Source organism: Balaenoptera ricei, chromosome 6 (genome assembly GCF_028023285.1).
Source record: "Balaenoptera ricei isolate mBalRic1 chromosome 6, mBalRic1.hap2, whole genome shotgun sequence".
Lineage (NCBI taxonomy): Eukaryota > Metazoa > Chordata > Mammalia > Artiodactyla > Balaenopteridae > Balaenoptera > Balaenoptera ricei.
Genome location: NC_082644.1, coordinates 29,959,995 through 29,983,411, shown reverse-complemented (window position 1 = coordinate 29,983,411; position 23,417 = coordinate 29,959,995). Strand labels below are relative to the sequence as shown.

General features: G+C 41.1%; 1 protein-coding gene and 1 long non-coding RNA gene across 17 annotated transcripts in view; one reads left to right on the top strand and one right to left on the bottom strand.

Moving 5' to 3' along the window:
- The window catches only part of LOC132366929 (contactin-associated protein-like 3), a 167,260-nt gene that overhangs the window by 24,405 nt on the left and 119,438 nt on the right, over positions 1–23,417 (top strand). For 7 of the 15 annotated variants that reach the window (XR_009503609.1, XR_009503617.1, XR_009503610.1 and 4 more), the window contains exon 3: positions 14,655–14,711. The exons of 1 other annotated variant lie outside the window; for it this stretch is intronic. Coding sequence is in view for 6 of the 14 variants with exons in the window: in XM_059924383.1 (XP_059780366.1) it covers positions 14,655–14,711 (57 nt within the window). In the remaining 8 variants the exon portion in view is untranslated. Of the gene's footprint in view, positions 1–9,791; positions 9,852–14,515; positions 14,567–14,654; positions 14,712–23,417 lie in introns of those variants that run through there. 7 more of the 15 variants (XR_009503614.1, XR_009503613.1, XR_009503612.1 and 4 more) reach the window with 2 other exon arrangements.
- On the bottom strand, positions 6,024–14,335 carry LOC132366931 (uncharacterized). 2 transcript variants are annotated; one of them, XR_009503619.1, is made up of 3 exons: positions 13,949–14,335; positions 11,152–11,243; positions 6,024–6,263 (listed from the first exon to the last, which is right to left on the bottom strand). It is a non-coding gene; the product is annotated as an uncharacterized LOC132366931 (long non-coding RNA). The 2 variants fall into 2 exon arrangements; XR_009503618.1 differs by lacking the exon at positions 11,152–11,243.

The window sequence follows — 23,417 nt, the reverse complement described above, 5'->3', positions numbered from 1 at the left end:
CCTGACCACCCAGCGTGTCTGACCATTTCTCCTTCCAAGTGTTTCTCCCTCAGCCAGGTGCATGGCCTCAAGTTCTGCCCACTGGGAGGATTTCTCTTCACCACTGTCCTTCAGAGATGTCTCAGAGAGGGGCTGAGGGCAGTAGCTATCCACTTTTGGGTAGTGCCTGCATATTGTGCAGAACCATTTGTAAACCAGGCCTGCCTGAGTCTCCCTCCGTCAATTAATAGTAGGGAAGTCCCCTTGACGTCATAGGTGCAGGCTGGGAGAGAAAAGGTAGTGTAGCAGAAGTGAGGACTGTGGGCCTTTGAGCTCCTTCTTCATGGAACTTACTTGTGCCTTCAAGACCTGCTCTGGCCTGATCACATATATGCCACATCCATTTGACGATGGAGTGCTGCTGTGCATGGCCTCTGTTATGGCTTGGTGGTTAAGATACCACTTAGTTCATGCTGGGCAGCTCAGGTCACATGGTGACTTGATGGCCCAAGGTTAAGTGTTCAGTCTCTACAAAGTTCAGTAGCAGACCTCTTGTTTCTCAAAAGGAGACTAGTTACCAAAATGATGGAAGGGCCTTGCTCCACAGTTCTTAAGGCCTGTGCTTTGATTCACCTATGCGGGCCTTCAAGAGGCTCCAGACAGCATCCTTATTTGCCACAGACACGTCAACACCGTTGTGTCTTCTGGATCTTATGGCCCAAGTGGCAAAGCAGCTTGCACTGCAGCCTGGACCTGTTACACAGCCTTCTCTTGTTCTGGGTTCCAGCCTAAACTAGCAGCTTTTGGAGTCACTTCATTAAAAAGTCTGGAGTAGCACATCCAGATGAGGAATATGTTGCCTCCAAAACCCAAAGAAATCACTAAGAGCTGTGCCTGTGCTTTGGTTGTAGGAGGTGTCAGAGACGACAACTTATCCTTCACCTTAGAAGGGATATCTTGACATGGCTCATACCACTGGGCCCCTAGAAATCTCACTGATGTAGGAGGCCATGGCATTTTGTCTTATCTATTTTCTGTCCTCTGACACATAAATACCTTACCAACAAATCTAGAGTAGTTGCTACTGCTCGTTCACTAGATCCAACCAGCATAGTGTCAGCAGTGTAATAGACCAGTGTGATATCTTATGGAAGGGAGAGTCAGGTGTATTTTCTAGCAAACTAAATAATGGCATCAGGCTGGAAAGTTGATATACTCATGAGGTAGGACAGTGAAGGTGTATTACTGGCCTTGCCAGCTGAAAGCAATCTGCTTCTGGTGGGCCTAATGGACAGGGATGGATAAAAAGGCATTTTCCAGACCAAATCCATATACTTACATACCATTTACCAGGGTGAGTGTTAACTTTCTCAAGCAATGAAACCACATCTGCAACAACAGCTACAATTGGAGTCACCACCTGGTTAAGATTATGATAATCTACTGTCATTCTCAAGATCCATCTCTCTTCTGCACAGGCCAGATAGGATGCTGTAGGAATCACCACCCCTGCCTCCTTCAAGTCCTTGATGCTGGCCGTAAACTCTGCAGTCCCTCCATGAATGTGGTATTAAATTTTATTTATTGTTTTCCTAGGTAGAGGCAGTTCTCCTGGCTTTTACTTCGTCTTTCCCATCATAATAACCCTCCCTCCACAGGTCAGGGAACAAATGTGGAGAATCTGCCAGCTGCTAAATATGTCTATACCAAGTATACATTCCAGAACTGGAGAAATAACCACATGATTGGTTTGGAGAACCATTGGGCCCATGGTGAGACAGAACTGAGCTAAAACTCCATTAGTCGCTTGACTTCCATAACCTCTACTCTGACTTTTGGGCCCCTGCAATGTTTTAGGTCTCTTGGAATTAGTATCATTTCAAAGCCAGAGTCCGTTGTTCCCCAAAAGGTCTAATAATTTCCTTTTCCCCAATGCACAGTTACTCTGGTAAAATGCCAAACATCATTCTGGGGAAGGCTGGGGCAAGAATTGACAGTATAAACTTTCAGAGTGCACTGGGGTCCTTCCTCAATGGGGCCCAGCCTCTCCTTCATTCCAGGGGTTCGGGATCCATAAACTGGCTCATGTCTAGGAACGTATTGAAGGGATGTGACTCTCTGTTTTTATGATTTAGGTTCGACTTTTATTCACTTGACCTAGAACTTTTCTGCTTATACAGAGAAGTACAAATTTAGTAGGCTTCCTATCTATTTCACTTCTAGGAACACCATGATCAATTAATCAACACCATAAGTCAGCATGAGTCAGACTATTCTGATTGCTGCTTTGACTCTGCTGTACATTAAGGTAACCATGTCCACTTTGCCTTCAGTGGTTGAATATTGTCACTTGGCCCCCACCACCTCAGGATTCAATTACCCTCTTTGCATTTAGGTTTCCCAATGCAGTGACTGCATTTCCCACTGTGAGGTCTGATCTACAGAGAAAGCAACCATAGAGTATTCAAGGTGTCAACTGAAAAAAAATGCGCAACTTAAAAGTTGAAAATTATGTTGCATTTGGAACCTAACTGAGGACTTAAGCCTGGGATACAGCCTCTCAGATAGCTCTGGGGACAGTTCCAAAGAGAAACAGAATATATAGGAGTTTTGCCAAAAAAACCCAAGTAATCAAACATCAAAACTTTCCTGCTAATTAAAGGAAAACCAGACATCTCAAGTTAACGATTTTAACACTTTTCTATGTATGGGAAGATGTAAGAATCTGGGCTTAATACAATTATTCCTTTGATATGCACCTAAACTATCTAGGGCCAGTATCCTGTTTTTCTACATCTTAAATCCCCTCAGGGTGCACTATCAGGGGTGGCTGCAGTGGCTGGTGGCTTGGTGGCTGCAACATCCTTTGTTTACTGGTATGGCAGGTGACATTCTTTGTCCACAAAGGATATTGGGGATCCTCTCATAGATTTATTCCTCACACTATTGATGGAAGGTAAAACTTCTGGAACCCCCCAGTCAGGTGAGCAGGTTTTAAGTGACAAATCTACTCTAACATTCCTCTATCCCTAAGCCTCTGAAGTTCTTCTCTAGCTTAAACTGAGGCAAGTCCAGCATTTCCAGGGTACTCATGGGGGGCCACCTTTTGGCCTATGTTTCAGCCAACCAACCAACAAAACTGCTAGAGCCCTTTCTAATTCCTCAAGCTGCAACAGTAAATGCAGAAGCCCTATTTAGTGAGCCCATACATTCAGCCTCATTCAACCTTATAAGGAATTCCTTCTTCCATTTTCCCACACCTTTAGTACTTATTCCCACACATTTCCCAAGATTTTGTCTGTGTAACTTAGAAAATGGAAGTCATTATTTTAGAATGTAATGCACTTCCTCATGAGTCACAGATTGTATCCCACCTTTAGGGACCTGCTGAGCTTGAGTCTAGTTAAAGGTCCAGAAGTAAGGTGGGGTGGTAGGGGTGGGTCCTGAGGAGACTAATAATTATGTTACATGACAATTGCGTCAGGGGAGGCTATGACCCTTTCCTCAGGCAATGCAGGGTTAATCCTCTCAGAAGGAGATGGAAAGGCTGATACCCTGTATGTAGAGAGGCCGCTTCCACTGGGGTTGAGGAAGCCATCTCTGCTGGGGCTGGGGAGGCCAATACCACTGGTGATAAAAGATTCATCACAGTTTAGGGGCTCAATATCCCCAGCTTCATCAGGATCTTCCCACAGGTCCCCATCCCAACTTATAAGATCCAGTTCTTTCCCAATCAATGCCCTCACATTGATTCAACAGTAGATGCCCTTCAAAACTGGGAGTTCAACTTGCATTGTAATTCAACCAGTTGCACGATGAGGTTCTGTGCTTGATTTGCAGCCCTGTAGCTACAGGAGACAGTGGTCTCCTTCAGGGCACATGGTCATTTATGTGGCACTTGAGCTGGGAGTTCAAATCACCAAGTTCATCCTTTTCTTTCAGTGACATAAGAAGCAACAGAACAACATAATTATATACACTGGTTTTCCAAAAATGTTCAAAAGTATCATATACGTTCATCCCAGAGAAATTAAATTTTATGTCCATGCAAATATCTCTACATGATTGTTTCTAGCAGCTTTGTTTGTAATAGTCCCAAACTAGAAACAATAAAAATGTTCTAGAATAAGTGAATGGTTAAACAAACCGTGGTACATTAATACTATGAAACACTACTTAACAGTAAAAAGGATTAACTACTGACACATGCATGTACTTGGATGGATCTCAAAAAACATGCTGGGTGAAAAAAGCCAACATTTGAGGTTGGTGTTTGAAGGTCACATATTATATGAATACATTTATATAGCATTCTCAAGATGACAAAGAAGGAGACAGATAAGTGGTTGCCAAGTTTTAGGGATGGTGCATGGGGGCCAGGGTGGGAGGAAGGTAAGTGTGACTATCTATCGGGGTAACAGGAGGGAGATGTTTGTGGTGATGGAACAGTTATGTATCTTGATCTTGGTGGTGGCAACACATGTGATAATGTGGCACACATATACCTTGTAGCAATGTCAATTTCCCATCTTTGATAGTATCCTATTGTTACATAAAATGTAACCAATTAGGAAAACCGGATGAAGATTACTTGGGGCTTTACTGTCCTATTTTTGCAACTTCCTGTCAGTTTATAATTATTTCAGAAGAAATCATTAAAAAAAGTAATGTGTTCAAATAAGAAAAAGTCTATATAGAAGTGTTTTTATGAGGGTGCTAAACTCTTCAAGACAACTTCAACTTTCAGGCAGTCATTTTATCATTTGTAACATAATAAGAGAAGCAAAAATTGTATTAGGGACTATATCTTGGGGAAAATTTCATGTAATTTTTGACACACTGTATTAGAAACATTCGTTTCTGCTGAATAATATTTGCTAACTTTTGAGATAGGTTAACCACAGGTAGATAAGTCTAGTAGCCAATGAATAACATTAACAGAAAGGCAGTCTCTTAAGATACGTGATATCATGCTCTATGGAATTTTTCATTAATTTAGACAATTTTGTAGAGCTCCGATGTCAAGGTAAGTGACAAGTCCAAAGCTGCTGAAACCTAATGAGAATTACAAGAGGTTACATGGTAAATTGTGGCCAACCGATTCCAGCGGTCCCCAACTTTTTTGGCACCAGGGACCAGTTTCGTGGAAGACAGTTTTTTCCACGGAAGCAGGGGGGATGGTTTAGGCAGTAATGTGAGCTACAGTGGCGGGCGTGATTCAGGTGGTAATGCAAGCAGTGTGGAGCAACGGATGAAGCTTCTCTCTCTCTCTCTCACCCACTGTTCACCTCCTGCTGTGCCCCCTGGTTCCTAACAGGCCTCGCACAGTGGGTTGGGGACCCCTGGATTAAGCGATGAAAATAAAGAGTTACAGAGCTGGTATAGAATTTAAAGACTTCACAGTGACATATTGTTTGAGAGACTCTGAAGTGATTTCGTGGTGTTTCCAAGTTTGCTGGGGACTGGGGACCAGGCCCAACCCAGACTATTTGGCCCCTGTACCGTGATCTTCCCTGAGAGCCAGGCTCTGTTGCTTTCCTGCACACTCCCCGCTCTTTCCTCACAAGTTGTCTTCGTAGCACTGTGCAGCTTTAGCCAGATTTCAGGGCACAGAGAGCCTGCCTTGAACTGAGAGCATCTCTCCCACACATGCGCTTGAGGGCAGCCTGGGCTCTGCTCAGCTCTGAAGAGTCAGTCTTCAATGAACCCTATTACAGTTAAGGAGCTTCTCTGTAGCTTAAAATACTTGAGAAAGAGGAAAGAAAACTATTTTAGAAAGTATCTAATTGGAGCTATCCCAATCATATTTTTCATCAATGACTTTTGGGATTCCAGGCTTTTATAAGCGCAATGATTCTGACACATTTTTAGGGAGAAAAGAGAGTGTTCTTTCCTACTTTAGTTATACTCTTTCAGTCACTGTAGTTTCATATTATTGAATGTACAAGACCAAAAACATCCACATATTCATATTCGCATTTGGAAAGATGTGCTTTAAAAATGTTTCTTAAATGCATTCTCACTATCAAAGTCACAAGAATACCTTCTGCAATAGGGAGGAAAAGGTGACTGTTATTTCTCTGTAAAATCAAATATGATACAGACCAAGTGGTAGGCATTCAATGAACGTGGTCCCCGAGACCATGTGTGGTGGTGATAAAGCCCTGGGATAGGAGTGCTGGCCAGGTCCTTGGTCTCTGGGTGAGTTCTCTTCATCTGTTCCATTAGAGGACTGGTCCAGAGTCCTTTCAGCTTACGCATTCAATGATTCTGTCCCACTAGTTCTTAGGCAAAATAAAACAGAACAAAACAAAACAAAATCAATAAAAACCACTTAAAAAGTAAATGAGAAAACTCTGCCTGACCTAATGTGAAGGAGTCACTTACTGTTCCCTATTTTGAATGGTATCCTCGTAATACCTATAAGTGGTTATCTATCTGGGTATTAAAATGTTTTCATAAGGACCTGCTGTACAGCACAGGGAAAACACTCAATATTTTGTAATAACCTATATGGGAAAAAATCTGCAAAAGAACATATATATGTATATGTGCATATATATATATATGTATGTATAACTGAATCACTTTGCTGTACACCTAAAACTAACACAACATTGTAAATCAACTATACTTCAATAAAATAAATAAATAAATTTTAAAAATTGTGTTTTCATGAGTAGATGCTCCATGAGCGAGCTGCTGGCAGGGGAAAATGCAGTGTGCTGCCTCCGTGTGCTTTTTCTGTGCCAAGTATTATTTGAGGAAGGAAAAAAACCTGCAACAATTCTGCTTTTGCAACATGACTTGAATCACCAGAATGTCTAGAATTCCTGTGTTCTCAAGGTGCTATCTTTCAGTTAGCATGGAATTAAGGAGATGAGGGGAATGGAAGTCTAAAATTCAATCCTTAACTGTGAAATGCTTCTTAATGGAGGTACATAAAGCTTAATATATTGGAAAGTGTGTGGACTCGGTCATTTAGTACAAAATATTTAGGGCTTACTATGTGACAGGCACCGTGTGACTTGCGGTGGATGTGTAAGGCTTGGATGGTGTTCCCAGGAAGCTCAATATTTAGTGTGGCATCTTCACTCTAGTTCTGCCAATAATTAACCATGTGAGCACTTTGGAGTCTGTTTCATCGGCACTAAAAAGGAAAATGAGAGCACAGGGCCTGAGTCTCTCAGGGGTCCCTGTTTGCTTCTATGAACCTGCTGAGAGTAAGGAATGTATTCATGTGTCAGTTGGAGGATAAACTGTTACGTTCTCTTCTTCTTTTGATGTATGCACATATGTATGTATGTGTTTATTATTTGTTTATTTAACTGAAGCTTAGGATTCTTTTTTTAATTTGGTTCTTCAATTATACTCTAAATAGAATTTGTTTACAATAGGCTGTTCCTTGACAGCTTTCTTCTGGGAAGACATGAAAATACAACGATTAGGTGTATCAACTCATTCAGAATGACAATGAATGAAGGGAGCAGATTCCCCTTCTCGGTGCCCCTGGCAGCCAGTGTGAGGGCCTGAACCTTGGGCTCAGCCACTGGGATCCTGCAACCCAAGACTGAGAGTCGTGAAACAAGTGGGGAAAAGATTAAGAAGCACTCGGATTTTATTGTTGTGATTGCAGTTGTGGAGTTCTTGGGGGAGGGGGGCACCACAGCAGGCAGGAGCAATGGCCTGTCCAGCTATATGGATGGGTCCAGGGCAGCTGAGCTAGAGCTCTTCAGTGGCAGAAGCAGTACCCTGGGTCACATCTTTCTTTTTTCTTTTTTTTCTTTTTTTTGATTGGTATCATTTATTTTTGTTAATTAATTTTTATTGGAGTATAATTGATTTACAACGTTGTGTTACTTTCTGCTGTACAGCAAAGTGAATCAGTCATACATATACATGTATTCACTCTTTTTTAGATTCTATTCCCATATAGGTCATTACAGAGTATTGAGTAGAGTTCCCTGTGCTATACTGTAAGTTCTTATTGGTTATCTATTTCATATATTGTAGTGTGTATATATACATCTTGACGATTTCTATGACACGTTGTTTTATAGGACCTGACTATTCTTCTGAACTAGTGAACACTTCCACTTTCACTTGTGAACCATTTAATGACCTGCTTACAAACCCTTTTCTTCCTGTCACTAAGTGACGACTCTGATTACTTAGAAATGGTCTGACCCATAGGAGGGATGCGTCCACCAGCTGGCACAACAGTGGCTCCCTGAATTAAAGCTGATGCTGCCCCTGGCATCCTGGGCTCTGCTGATCACTAGGCAAGCTGGGAAAAAAGTGTTATGAGATGGGTGGGAGAAATCCTTTCTGATGATCAAAGGGATCTTGTGTCCTGCCTCCCTACATCTATATCTTATGAAAATTCAAGAGGCAACAACACCACATTGGCTGGGCTGTGAAGGTCTCAGTTCCTTCAGAAATGAAGGTCTGGATCATGTCACCAAGTGAAGACACCAATGAGCCTGGTGCTGGCTGAGAACACGGTGACCATGGAGCAGAGAGTGGCTGAGGGACGTCACAGTATCACGAATGATGCAGAAGCACATGCCTACACATGTTTCCTTCCATGCTCCATAACTCATTTTCCTCCCCCATCCCTTTCCCTTGTCAGACCATTTTATATAGACCACTATAGTGATGGTTACATTCACCATTATTCTGTGGGTTTCTGATGATGTAGATGTGCCTGTGACCATCTTAGAGGAGGATTAGACAACATCCAGAGACCCTAGGATTGGGGCTGGATGCAGAGACTTGAGGTTTTCTGCCTTTGGTGAGTGGGTGGTACCCTTCCTTATCTGAAAGATAATTGTGTTCAGCAAGACTTACAATTTCTGGAATTTGAAGTGTGTATGTTACTGACCAGGGTTCTTGGCCTCCTTAATCAATAGAAATTGATCAGAGACCAGACAAGAAATTCAGGCAAAGCTTTATTGGGACCCCTGCTGCAGCAGGGGGAGCGAGAACAAGCAACAGGTTCCCTTGCTCGCTTCCTGGGGGTGGGGGTGGGGGCAGCTGGTTCCTTATATGGGGGGGAGGTAGTGGTGTGTCCCGGGGTTGGGCCGGAGGGGTGACTTAGGTGGTCTGCCCACCCCTTTGGTGGTGCTGAGTGCAGGGGGCATGCGCAGAACCCAGCCTTTGCTCCCGACCCCCGTTTTTGCTTCTAGCTCTTCAGAAGTGGCAGTTGGGCTTTTTTGGTCTTTCTGTATCTTTTGTCCAATATTTGCCCCAACTGTGCATGCACGCAGTTATTTTTAGTCCCTTATAGTTTCTTTGCATTTTGTTGCTCTAAGAGACATTTGTCCAGGTGCAAGCACTGCAGCACTGCAGCAAAGGCTCCCAGGTCCCAGCCTGTTTCATGTACATGAATAGATGTAAATCTGGGAAACTGTGCTTGTTATTTTTCGACTGTCCAGCACCCACCCGCCCCTGACTCTGCGGAATTAACCCAGATGTGATTTCCTATTGAGAGGCAGAGTGTTTCCTGCTACTGTGGAAACCACTTCACCTGCAGATGAGAGTGGGGCTGTGACCTGCACTCTGTGTTAAGCAGGTTGTTGTTCTTTTCTTCCACCCTTTTTCTTCTCCTTCTTCTTCTTCTTCTTCTTATTATTATTTTGGGATAAGAACACAACGTGAGATCTATCCCCTTGGCAAATTTTTAAGAGCACGTACAGTGTTACTAACCAGAGGCACTATTCTGTACAGAAGATCTCTAGGACTTATTCATCTTGCATAACTGGAACTTTGTTCCCTTTAACTAACACCTTCTCTTTTCCCTCTCCCCTCAGCCCCTGCCAACCACCATTCTACTCTGTGCTTCTGTGATTTGACGATTTTAGATTCCTCACGTAAGTGGTATCATGTAGTATTTGTCCTTCTGTGTCTGACTTATTTCACTTAGCATAATTTTTCCACATTCATTCATGTTGTCACAAATGGCAGGATTTCCTTCTTTTTTAACACTGAATAATAGTCCATTATATATATCTCACATATCTTTTATCCATTCGTCTGTTGATGGACATTTAGGTTGCTTCCACATCTTGGCTATTGTGAATAATATTGTTGCAGTGAATGTAGGAGTGCAGAAATCTTAATGAGATCCTGATTTCAATTCCATTAACTATATACCCAGAAGTAGGGGAGGTTCCTCAAAAAAAACTAAAAATAAGAGGATTGTTAGCTCTTGGTTGGTCCTGAACAGGCAAAAATAAAGGGGGCGGCAGGGTCCAACCAAAAGGCAAATATGGTCCTGCCCCCTCACCCACTCCCACCCTTGATCCAGGGGTATTTGGTTTCTACTTATTTCCCAAGCCCAGTTCTTCAGCCTCTTATTGATTCTGTGAGCCCATAAGATGCTTTAATAAATTCTCCGTTTCTTAAGAAAAATTGTCCAATAATGTTGCTCCCAACAAAGAATTATGCTACTCCTTACTGTCAAAAGGAATTTTAGCATTTATAATTCAGAGTTTACTGAATTGCAGTATAGTGCAGGCCTTGTAGTTTCATTACGAAGGAAATCCTGGTTTACTCCATTAAAAATCTGTGACCTAAAATAGAAGTTGAGTCAGATTTTTATTGACTCAAGCAACAAAGAAGAGTTCTGTTCTTGTGGAGTTTTGATAAATGCCTTAAGAAACTTAAGGATATCAAACTGATTTAGAGAATTTCAATAACCTTCCCAAAACATGTTCATACATGCTATCCTTATTCTAAATTGAGAAATGTGTAATGCAGTTGTATTATTTTGTGTGTTGATATTAATAATACATAGAGGTTTTTCTTTACTTTCTGATCATGAAACTCCACCCCTAGGGAATTCTGGCTTTTCCATGAAAACAAAATTCTCCATAAAAAGCTGTGGGGTGGGACCCTGGGATCCCACTCCAGCAGATGCCTTTATTTGATTTGATTACTTGTGTTGTTCTTCATCCCATTAGTTCCTTGCAATAAAAATTTCAAATGTTGCTTGTGAGACTGAAATGCCAATTAGTTGAATCAGATGAGAATCTGGGTCGATGATGAGTCCTTATACCCTTCCCACCTCCTAGGGTGTGAAATAGGCAGTTATGCCACATGGTATTTCCATATAAACTCTATCAAAACATAAGCTTATAAGTAATGACAAAAACTGAGACAATGATTTACCTCTATAAAATATATTTTGAGATAGAAAGATATATGTGTAAGTCCAGCTGTAAATTCAGGCTCAATTCTGAAAGATGATTATTATTCAGACCCTGAAAGAGTTTTTTGTTTTAATTTATTTTCTTGAAGTATAGTTGACTTTACAGTGTTGTGTTAATTTCTGCTATACAGCACAGTAATCCAGTTTTATATATATATATATGTATATGTATATATATATACGCATATATATATATATATATATGCATTCTTTCTCATATTCTTTTCCATTACAGTTTATCACAGGATACTGAATATAGTTCCCTGTGCTATATGGTAGCACTTTGTTGTTTATCCATCCTATATATACTAGTTTGCATCTGCTAATCCCAAACTCCCAGTACTTCCCCCCACCCCCCCACATGGCAACCACAAGTCTGTTCTCTACAGACCTTGAAAGTGTTTTGAATATTTTGGATTAGATAAACAGGAAAACAAACATTCCATATTCTATCAAGAAGGATGAGAAAAAGGAATCAGGTAGATGTGTTCCAAATTTTGAAATTTTAACTTCAACTAAATATGAATGCGTATCCTGTGCTTCCCCTCAAACAGATTTACATTTAATTGAGAGTAGGAGGAAAAATTCTGTTCTGAAAGAGACAGAGACTCTTTATGGGAATCGAGACGATTACTTCTGAGGGTGGGAACAGTAATAATAATAGTTGAATCTATAAAGATCCTGCTATGGCCAGGCATTGTAGCAAGTCTTTCACATGCGTTAATTCATTTAATCCTCACAGCACCTCTGTGAATCTGACATATTATTATCCCCATTTTACAGAGGAGGAAGCTGAAGCACAGACAGGTAAATGACTTGCCCAGGTTCCACAGCTTCTGTGAAAAGCTAATTTTCAAAGTAAACATTTTAGTGCTATTTGACTTTTTAAACTATGTGCCTCTATTAATTTTGTGACTAAAATTTAAAAATTCCAATAGAATAGAGATTTTTTGCTTCCATTATATCTTTTTCTGGAAAAAATATTATTAAGTTTGCCCCCAAATACCACTGAATTATAAAGTTGCTTTTTACAGTTATACATCCAAAACTTAATGCAAAATTGAGATCTAAAGATAATAGGCAATATTTTATATTGGTGTTTGTAATATCAGGGCACAAACTTTTAGAAGTGACTTTGTTAGCCAGCCCTCCTGTAACTAAATCTATTTGGAAATCTCAGCCTATTATCTTAAGGTGTCTTTAAAATGAATTATCAGAGTGGCTGGGTACATCTGTACTGAAAACACTATTTGTCTAATTGCTTCTACTTAAGTAAACATTACATATTACTAGAGATTTCAAATTGATTTTAAATTAAATAAGATCTAGTAAAACAAAGGGCAACATAAACTGTTTTAACTTGCCCCTTGCTTTTTTTTTTTTTTTTCCAAATTTCTTATTCCTTTTTTAATTGAGATATAATTGACATATAACATTAGTTTCAGGTGTACAATATAATGATTTGATATTTGTATGTATTGCGAAATGATCATCACAATAAGTCTAGTAAATATCCATCATTTCTTTCTTGTGATGAGAACTTTTAAGATCGACTCTCTTAGCAACTTTCAAGTATACAGTAGAGTATTATTAACTGTAGTCACCATGCTGCGCACAACATCCCCCGGACTTATTTGCTTCATAAATCAGAGTTTGTACTTCTCGACCCCCTTCACCCATTTTGCCCACTCCCACACCCTGCCTCTGCCACACCAATCTCTTCTCTGTATCTATGAGTTCGGTTGTTTGGGGGCTTTTTTTGGTTTTCTTTTATAAAATGTCAAAAATGTCCAAAATTTGACCAAAATTTTGGTCAAAATTTCGGTCCATTTTATAAAAGACAAAGAAAGGCTGTGGAAATGTTCCAGATTAAAGAAGCCTAAGCAGATGTGACAATTAAATGCAAAACCTGATTCTAGCCTGGATCCCATACTGGAAGGGAAAAAACAAATGCTATAACGTCCTTGATGTTAATAGATACAACAAAATCCCTGTAGTCTCAGTTCTAAGTTGCCTCAAAACCCAGAAGAAAATGACCAGTGATCTTAGGTTCTGTCCTGCTGATTGCTTTCTGTATCAATTAATTCATAGATTCAATTAAGTCTTCATGCAGTGCAATGCATGAATATATATACAAGGCAACGGACTAGATGGAGAAAGGGCAACAGAAAGTCCTCTTTTTCTCCAAAAGGTGCTCAAAGTCTCGAGTTTCACCAACACGACCTGCCAACGCATTTAGTCACTCTTCCTTAACGGTATTCACTGCCATGTAAACATTGAGAACTTTGGTGGCTTTCACGAATTACTCGTGATTTTTCCAAAGAGCTGTCTGAGACTATTTCTCTAGTCCCGAGGAAAGTCACTCATTTTACAACCCCGCCCAGTGTCCAGATTTACGGGCATTTTCCGAAGCCAGCTCACTGCAGGGGGATCCTTTCCCCAAACTGGCAAACTTCATCCCACAACCTGCGTCAGGGCGTGACAAGTGACAGCCAGTGCCAGGCTGGTGGCTCACGGAGCGGAGGGGAGGCACCGCCTGCGGCAGCACGTCTTCGCCCCGGACCATCCTGGCGCCGCCCGTCCCCACCGGGCGGGGGCCCCCAGGCCGCCTCCCTCCCCCGGCCAGCGTCCCCCCACTCGGGCCTGTTTCCTCAGTCCCGCTCAAAGAAAGAGCTACCGGCCACGAAAGGCAGTGTCAGCACAGGTCCCCAACCCGCCCGTCCACCCGGAGCGGGGCTGGGCGCCGGGACTACTCACCGTCCAGGAGGAGGGCCGGCGTCCAGGCTGTCAGGCGGGACAGCGCTCCCGCTCTGCGGTCACCCACTCGCCTCAGGAACAGCTGCGCCTCGTCCCCTCGGCCTCCTGCAGCCGCAGGGCACAGCCACGCGCCCGTTCCGAAGCTAAGGGCCTCTGGGGGAACTGAGGGGGGCTGAGGGGACAGCTGAGGGCACAGGAGGACAGGAGATAGGACAGGTGAGGGACAGGAGAGGGAACAGGAGATGGGACAGCTAAGGGGACAGGTGAGGGGACAGGAGACTAGGGCGGCCGCCTGAGCGCGCGCGGTCCCACAACGCCCGACCCTCCCAGGAGGGGCCGGGCCCCCCACTGCCCTGGTGGTGCGCCGGGCCCCGCCCACGGGCCCGCCCCTCCACGCCCCGCCCCATCGCGGGCCGGCCCGGGGGCGAGGCGGAGCGCGCGGGGAGCCACCTCCCGAGGCGGAAGCGAAAGCGCCGCCGGGCCGCGGCCTTGGAGACGCGGGGGCGGGGCCGGCAGAGAAGCGCGACCTTTGACCGCGGCGGGGCTCCGTGGGAGGCGGCGGGCGGAAGTGCGGGCAGCGGGTGGCCATGGAGGTAACGCGTGATCCCGGGGGCCGAGGTACCACCGCCCCTCCCCGCCTGCCCTCCCCGCCCGCCGGGGTCCGCACAGCCGCATGTGACCGGCTGGCTTTCGTTGTGTTTTGCAGGAGCCTGTTCGCGACGGGGTAGCCTCGCCGGCAGCTCCTGGGACCGGGAAATCCAAGGTAAAGAGACGCCGGAGCGGCGGGGTCCTGCCGGGAGGGGAGGGGGCTCCCTGGGGGACAGCTTTCCTCCGGGCTCTCGGCCTGAGCTGTCGCGGTCGCGCGTTTAGTCCCTCCTCTCGGAGCTCCCTGGTGTGAAGCCTGAGTTCGTCTCCTTGCCGCCCCGCTCAGCGCTGCTGAGAGATTCCGCAGTTTCCCAACGTTAGACGAAGCCGTCTGGTTTGTGAGGTCCGAGCGGTGGGCTGGCGTCCCGGGCTCGGCTCTGCTGGCGCCTCCGCTGATGTGAGCACAGGTCACCGCTGGGGCCCTGAACGGGCGCCCAGGAGTTGGGGACTTGCCGCCGAGGTTTATTGTTTCAAGCTGACTTTGAGCGCCCCTTGCTTTTGTTGTTTTGTTTTGTTTTTTTCTTCTTTTCAAAGAGTTTCTTACTGATTTCTTCAAAGGAAATCAGGAAACTCTACATGTTTAGATAAAGTTCTATCTATATCATAAGACCCAGGACTTCAGATGAAAAAGGTTTTATAGATAATCCTCCTCCTCTTGAAATATTTATAATAATCCAGGACATACCTTCTGGTCAATCATATCATCTAGATAAATACTATTTTTAGTTTTTATTACTTATTCAGTACCTATGGAGTATTACATAATGCAGTGTAGTCCAATTTATATATGAAATACAAATTTAAATAACAGAATTTGGTGTATAGTGCACCTTTATTTCTTTTAAACATAGACATATTTTAAGAGGTGAACTTTATCAACTTTACATGGACATATCTTTTTGGAAGTGGAGTATTAAGTTTGAATAGAATAAAGGTTTACAAATGGATATTGGCTAATATATGCATTTATATATATATACATATGTTATAAAAATAATTTTGTTTTATTCTCTAAAACATCACATACATGTTTTCACCCTGGGAATCATTCCTATGTAAGTCAGTGCCTTAAAATATATATGCTAATAAACAATATTCAATGTGCTACAAAAAGAATTTAGTTAAATTTTTAAATGAACTTACCTTCTAGTTACATCATTTCAATATTTATAGATTATAGGAATGAAGTACAGGAAACTGAATTTTACCTTATAGGGAAGTTGCATTCAGGAGCACCATCAATTTGAGCCTGCAATGATTGTGCAAATATGTCTAAGAAAAGAAGCATGCACTTAGATGCAGAAATTCTTCCAGCTTACAGTGTTTAAGAAGTTGATCTATATGCATATATAATAAGAAAGCTTTTAAAAATATGCCTTTGAAATTCAGTTGTTTATACAAATATTTTTAGGACAATAAGTTTGAAGAATATGACAAGAATTTAGAGCACCAAAGTGTTTTGTTTTTTTTTTAATTGCCAGGTGGTTAAACATCTTTGTCATAAAGCTACAGTAAAGGCACTCATGTGAAATGTACATGTGTGAGGTGTAAGAAGGGATCTCCTCTCTTGGTTACACTATTGCCAATAGCTATTTCAGTCTCGTGAATTCAAACATAATTGGTGGATGCTCCAAGCTTAGAGTCCAAAATCATCCACATGTTTTTGATTGAAATCTCCCAAGATCTTAGATAATACTAAAACAAGGGTGGGAAGATGTTATATGGAGAACAAATGGAGCACAAGTACAATGAAATGTGATTTTTCACTTGATGAAACACAGGTGAATTAGAAACTATAGAAGAGAGTGTACAAAATACCCCAAATAACAGCGATCTAAAGTCCCTATTAAAAGCTAGCTTTTCATAGGATATTTTAAAAGAATCAAAAGAAATCATTTTTTTTGGTTTTAGTTCTTCAGCCTTTTTTTTTTTGTTGTTCCTCTGTAGGTGTTGTGTCTTTTATTTTCTGGATATTTTAAAGATTTTCTCCTTATCTTTACTCATCAGTAATCTGAGTATGATGTGCCCAGGCTTGGTTTTCTTTGTATTGATATTTATCATGTTTGGGGTTTTCTTTTTTTTTTTTTTTTTAATTAATTAATTAATTAATTAATTTTTGCTGTGTTGGTTCTTCGTTTCTGTGCGAGGGCTTACTCTAGTTGCGGCGAGCCGGGGCCCCTCTTCATCGCGGTGCGCGGGCCTCTCATTATCCTGGCCTATCTTGTTGGGGAGCACAGGCTCCAGAGGTGCAGGCTCAGTAATTGTGGCTCACGGGCCTAGTTGCTCCGCGGCATGTGGGATCTTCCCAGACCAGGGCTCGAACCCGTGTCCCCTGCATTAGCAGGCAGAGTGTCAACCACTGTGCCACCAGGGAAGCCCCCGAGTTCTTCAGCTTTTTTATAAGATAGCCTCAATTTAAAATAATTACACTCATTAGTTTCACTCAGTAAGAGAATGCAATTCTATGCAATCGGTTTGTCAGACATATATCACAAAATAAAACAACCGAATAAAATAATTGAGCATCCCTTCTCCAAACCGTCTTCCTCTCTGTTGCTCTCACGTTCCCTCTTTCTAACACCTAATTTCTATCCGTGGCAAGCCCTCCACCTCGGGTGACGCTTACTGTGTGAGTCCCCATAAACCAGACGTCCATCTGTTCTTTCTTTCTTTCGATTACTTCCGATGATAAAGCCACTCCTCTGTTACTGAGGTGGTGGCAACAATGGATATTTGTAGTGCGCTCCATCTTTTGTATGCCCTTCATTGAAGGCTGCTGAGTTGGTAGCTTCACGAAGGAGGATGCACTCTTCGGCATTTGTACGTGTGTGTTTGGGGAAGAGGGTTTTGTCATCGTTTTCATTCAAAAAGAAATGCTGACAGCTTCACTCCAAATGAATAGTGCATACTTTTCCATGTCATCAATATTGACATTTGGAAATCTTATTCATTAGTCCGTGATCTGGAAGGAAACTCTTTTAATGGCTCTTGGCCCTTGCATCTGTGATTCTCTTGTCATTGAATTCTGTAAAAAATTGATATTAACTCTGAAATTTTATACTTTTAAACATTATTGACTTCCTGGGAAGAAGTCATATGTTAGAACCTTACAGCATACACTTCAGCTATAGAAAAACTATTAAGTGCTGTTTATTTAATTTAATAACACAGATCTAGGCCATTTAATTTTTTAGCCAGACTTATTAAGATATAATTCACATATGATTATAACTCATCCATTTAGAGTGTAAAATTCAGTCGTTTTTCGTATATTCACAGATATGTGCAATGATCACGACGGTTAATTTTAAAACATTTTTGTCACCTCAAGAAGAAATCCCATACCTATCACCCTACTATCCCCACAAGCCTCCTAGCCCTAAGCAATCACTTACTGCATTTTTGTTAAATCTCTAAAACCTTCATGAATCAGCACTTTGCTACAAATCTACAACTCTCTCTGCCACTATTTCTTTAATTAGAAACTTTTTTTGGAGCAGTGTTAGGTTTACAGAAATATTAAGCAGATATAGAGATTCCATTTATTCTGTTCTCCTGCCAACGCCCCATTCCCTTTTCCCCAAATATTAACATCTTGCATTAGTGGTACATTTTTACAATTGATGAACCAATACTGATATATTGTTGTTAATTAAGTTTTACATTAGAGTTCACTATTTGTGTTGTACGTTCTATAGGTTTGGATAAATGTATAATGACATGTATTGACCATTACAGTCTCATACATAATAGTTTCACTGCCCTAAAAATTCTTGTAATCTACCTGTTCATCATTCCTCTCTTGTCCCTAATTCCTGGCACCCCCTAATCTTTTTAGTGTCTCCATAGTTTTGCCTTTTCCAGAGTGTTGTAGAGTTGGAAGATCTTCTTCCATGTTATCTTCCAGAAGTTTTATAGCTTTGTGTTTTATATTTAGGTCTGTGCTCTATTTTCACTTAATGTTCGTGAAAGGTGTAAGGTTTGTTTCTAAATTCACTTTTTTTTTTTTTTTGCATGTGGATGTCTAGTTATTCCAACATTGTTTGTTGAAAAGACTATCTTTGTTCATCATATTGCCTCTGTTCCTTTGTCAAAATCAGTTGAGTGTATTTGTCTTGGTCTGTTTCTGGGCTTTCTATTCAGTTCCATTGATCTATTTGTCTATTCTTTTGCCCATACCACACTGTCTTGATTACTGTTAACTTTATAGTAAGTCTTGATTTTGGGTAATGTTAATCCTCCAACTTTGTTCTCTCCCTTCAATACTGTGTCAGCCATTCTGGGTTTTGACAAACTTTAGAATCCGTTTGTCAATATCCACAAGATCACTTGGGATTTTGATTGGGATTAATTAAATCTGTGGATCAAGTTGGGAAGAACTGACATCTTAACAATTTTGATCATCCTATACATGAACATGTAGTATCTCTCCATTTATTTAAATTATTTGATTTCTTTCATCACAGGTTTGTAGTTTTTCCTCATATAGATATTACACATATTTTCTGCGACTTATACCTAAGTATTTCATTTTTGGGTGTTAATGTAAATGATATTGTGTTTTTAATTTCAAAACCCAGTTGTACATTGCTGGTGTACAGGGAAGCAATGAATTTGTATATGTGAAAAATGTATCCTGCAACCTTGCTATAATTGCTTATTAGTTCTCAAAGTTTTTTGTTGATTCTGTGAGATTTCCTACATAGATGATCATGTCATCTACAAAAACAGTTTTATTTCTTCCTTTCCAATTTATATACTTTTAATTTCCTTTTTTTGTCTAATTATATTAGCTGTGAATTCTAGGACAATGTTGAAAAAATGTGTTAAGAGGCGATATCCTTGCCTTGTTCTTTTTTATTTATTTATTTATTTATTTATTTATTTATTTTTGGCTGTGTTGGGTCTTCGTTTCTGTGCGAGGGCTTTCTCCAGTTGCGGCCAGCGGGGGCCACTCTTCATCGCGGTGCGTGGGCCCCTCGCTATCGTTGCCTCTCTTGTTGCGGAGCACAGGCTCCAGGCGCGCAGGCTCAGTAGTTGTGGCTCACGGGCCTGGCTGCTCCGCGGCATGTGGGATCTTCCCAGACCAGGGCTCGAGCCCGCGTCCCCTGCATCGGCAGGCAGATTCTCAACCACTGCGCCACCAGGGAAGCCCCCTTGCCTTGTTCTTAATCTTACTGAGAAAGCATCTAGTTTCTCACTAATAAATATTATATGAGCTGTAGGTGTTTTGTAAATTCTCATTATTAAGTTGCAATAGTTCCCTTCTATTTCTAGTTTACTGAACGTTTTTGTCATGAATGAATGCTGGATTTGTCAAATGCTTTTTCTGTATCTATTAATAGGACCATATAGTTTTTCTTCTTTAACCTGTTTATATGATGAATTACACTAGTTGGTTTTCTTATGTTGAACCAGCCTTGTATACCTGGAATAAATCCCACTTGCCCATGGTGTATAATTCTGTTCATACATAGTTGGATTTGATTGACTAATATTTTGTTCAGGATTTTTGCAACTATATTCATTTGTCTGAATTTTTCCTTTTTTTGGTAATGCTTTGTATGCTTTTGGTGTTAGGATAATGCTGGTTTCATAGAATGAGTTAGAAAGTATTCATTCTAGTTCTATTTTTAGAGAATAAGCATACATTTTCCCTAAAATATTTGTTAAAATTCACCAGTGAACCAATCTGGCCCTAGTGCTTTCTTTTTGGCAGGTTATTAATTATAGTTTCAAATCCTTTAATAGATACAGGCCTATTGAGATTGTCTGTTTCTCCGTGTGTAATTTTGGTGCTGGAACAACTGGACAGCTACATGCAAAAAAAAAAAAAAAAATGAATCTAGACAAAGACCTTACACTTTTCATATACATTAAATGGATCATAGAACTCAATATAAAATGCAACAGGACTTCATTAAAATAAAATAATAATAAAGTAAAATGTAATGCCCCCGGTAAGCCTTTTGAGATTCTTAAATCATGTGTTTCTCCCTAATTATGCCTTAATTTCACCTGGTTTATACCTCTGCAATATTTATAAAAGAAATCTTGCATGTTATATGTACATGCCTATCAACTCCTTTGGACTGTGACCTCGTTGAGGGCCGGTAGGATGTGTCATTCATCTTTGGTGCCAGTTCAACATTTGTTCTGGTACAAAATAGTAAGTAGAACATATCCTTTGAATTGAACAATGCAGAGTTTTTGTTAATTGAAAATTCAGTTTCACAGGCCTACAATTACTAAATGGTATAGGGACACAAAACTCTTTATAACTAAAACATTCACGAGTCCATTTATGAAATCAGTGTCCTCTCAGCTCTCCTTTGCTCATCGTAGTGGAATTGATCCCCACCCACCAGGTCAGGTGTTTGATTAGTTCTTTTTGATAGGGGAATGGTGCCAATAACCACTAATCAAAACAATTGCAATGAAGTTGATTGCAAGGGAAATAGTCCCATCAAAGGAGTATGATTAGACTTGGTAAAAGAGGGGCAAAGGGAAGGGAGAAGGAAAAGCAGAAGTGTACAAGCAATCTCCCCAAGTAAGGGGGAAGACCAAAAAGAAGGAAGAGTGGGGCAGTGGTGGAGGTTCTCCCCAGGTTCTCTCCAGGCAGACAGCGGGAACAAGCAGGGCAGGGAGGTGGTGGTGAGTAAGGACACCTCAGTGTTGTAGGTGTAAGGACACCTACAGTATGGAGCTGCAGGCTTAAACTTTCCAGAATAAATCTCAGCTTTGGATAGGAGCCTGTTATCAGACCCACCCTCAAATCACTAGGCACTAACTATCCTATGGAAAAGGGCAGAGTCCAAAATTTTGATTAAAAATAATATATGAGCTTAAAACAAATATAAGCCTATATATTTTTAACAGAGAAACTTAACATATCTACTAGATATTGGGAAATCTGAGCTCTTATGAACCCAAATAAAAGCAGGGAAAAGATAGCAGAGATACTCTTTGAAAGTGACCGGTTTTTTGGTGTGTATGTCCATGCAGGTAGCCCTTATTACTTTGTGTGCCCATGGTTTGTTGACTGGTGCACATTGTGCTACTCACAATTGCTCCTTGTCAAAGTATCATTTTCATAAATTAAACTCATGACTCTCATGCAAATGTAAAATGAGTATATGGCACAGATTTAATGAACCCATTAATAAGAGAACTGGCATGATGGTAGTGCTGATTCAAAAGAACTAAATGGGGTAGCAGCTTTTCGAGTAGCTGGAAGAATTCTTAAATAGGATTACTGATTTTAGAGAAAAAATAGCTAATGTTCTGTAGGGAAAATCAGCTAACATTCTGAATTTTGGAAATTGTATTTTCCATCAGAAAGGAATCATTTGCATCCCTACTGAACAGACATTATTTGTATTGCTATCTGACAGAAATCAAGGTACAAATTAACATCAACCGCCTCAGAATTACAGCATACCTTTATCAATAGTAAATAACAAGTTACACAAAGATGCAAAGGTACATGCCTAGAGATTCAGATAATCCGCAGGCAGGCCTGATAATCAAACCCTAGCATAACTAAGAAAGAACAGGCAAAAGTCCCTTTAGTTTTTTTCAGGCTTTTGGATAATTTTCCTTAACACCATTTTACAAAGGTTTTTCTCTTCCGTATCTTACTGATGTCAAGGAGACTAGAATTACTGCGAAGGGTATTCTCAGATATAGTATCAAGTTATCCCATTGTAAAAAATACCAAAAACCAAAAAACTAATCTTGAAGCTATCCACATGATTAAAGAAAAACTGTACAATTTTGAGCGAGAGCAGAAACTGCTCTTAGAAAGCATAGTATTAGTGAGTTCTTACAGGCTCCCAGGTAGCTACATCATCAGAGAGAAGGAAGCACCAGAAGAGGTATTTTACCCATGTTTGGTCAATACGAGGGAGTGCAGAATTGCTTTTGACACAGTCTAGAGGCTGACATTGATACCATGCCAGAGACCCGTAAGCATGTTGTGCTTTCTCAAAGGTCTTCTCTGTGAGCTGAGCTGCCTTCGAACTTAGAACATGAATTGTATGGTTTTACCTTGAACAAGATTCTGGAAATAGTTTATAAAATAATATCTGCATATAGGCCTCACCTTGGAGAGAGCTCATGACATTGCTGGGCACTGCAGTGCTACCAGATACCATGAGAAATAGAGGCAGGACAAGAATAATACCAAGGGAGGGTTGCTCAGCATAGATGACTGATGTGACCATTGTGATGATCTGACCAACTCCAGAGTTCATTCCCATGTCACCACTAAAACATTTTTTCCCCTTCATTGCTGATGTCTGAGAGGAAATTTCTTTCCTCTACCCTCTTAGGTTTATTCGTAGGGGCCTGCAAAGTAAACTGACAAACGACAGAATAATGGAAGGAAAAACATAAATTATTTTAATTAATATTTTCTGTGTGAAAGAGTCCAACAGGAAGGAAGTGAAACTGAAAGAAGTAGTTAGACTTGGGGGCTTATATTCCATTTTTAAGAAAGGAAAGGGGGTTTGGAGGAAAGTGAGTAGGAAATATACGGGGAACCTGATGGGAGATAAGCGCTATTTTCATAAGGTTTGTTTATGTAGACTCACCTCAGTGCCCATTCTCCACCTTTGGTGACAAGAGTCACTCTCTTCTTCCTGGTTCGTGAGAGGGGGCCCCGGTCTCAGGGAAAATTCATGCCCTGCTTTTAGGGAGAAAAGGGGAGGGAAGATTTCTTCCTGCATCTGCTGATTTTCAATTGCTTTCAGCTCAAAACCATATTTATGCCAAAGTGGCATATTTTGAGGTGGCATTTTTGTTTTTAATTTATTTATTTGTG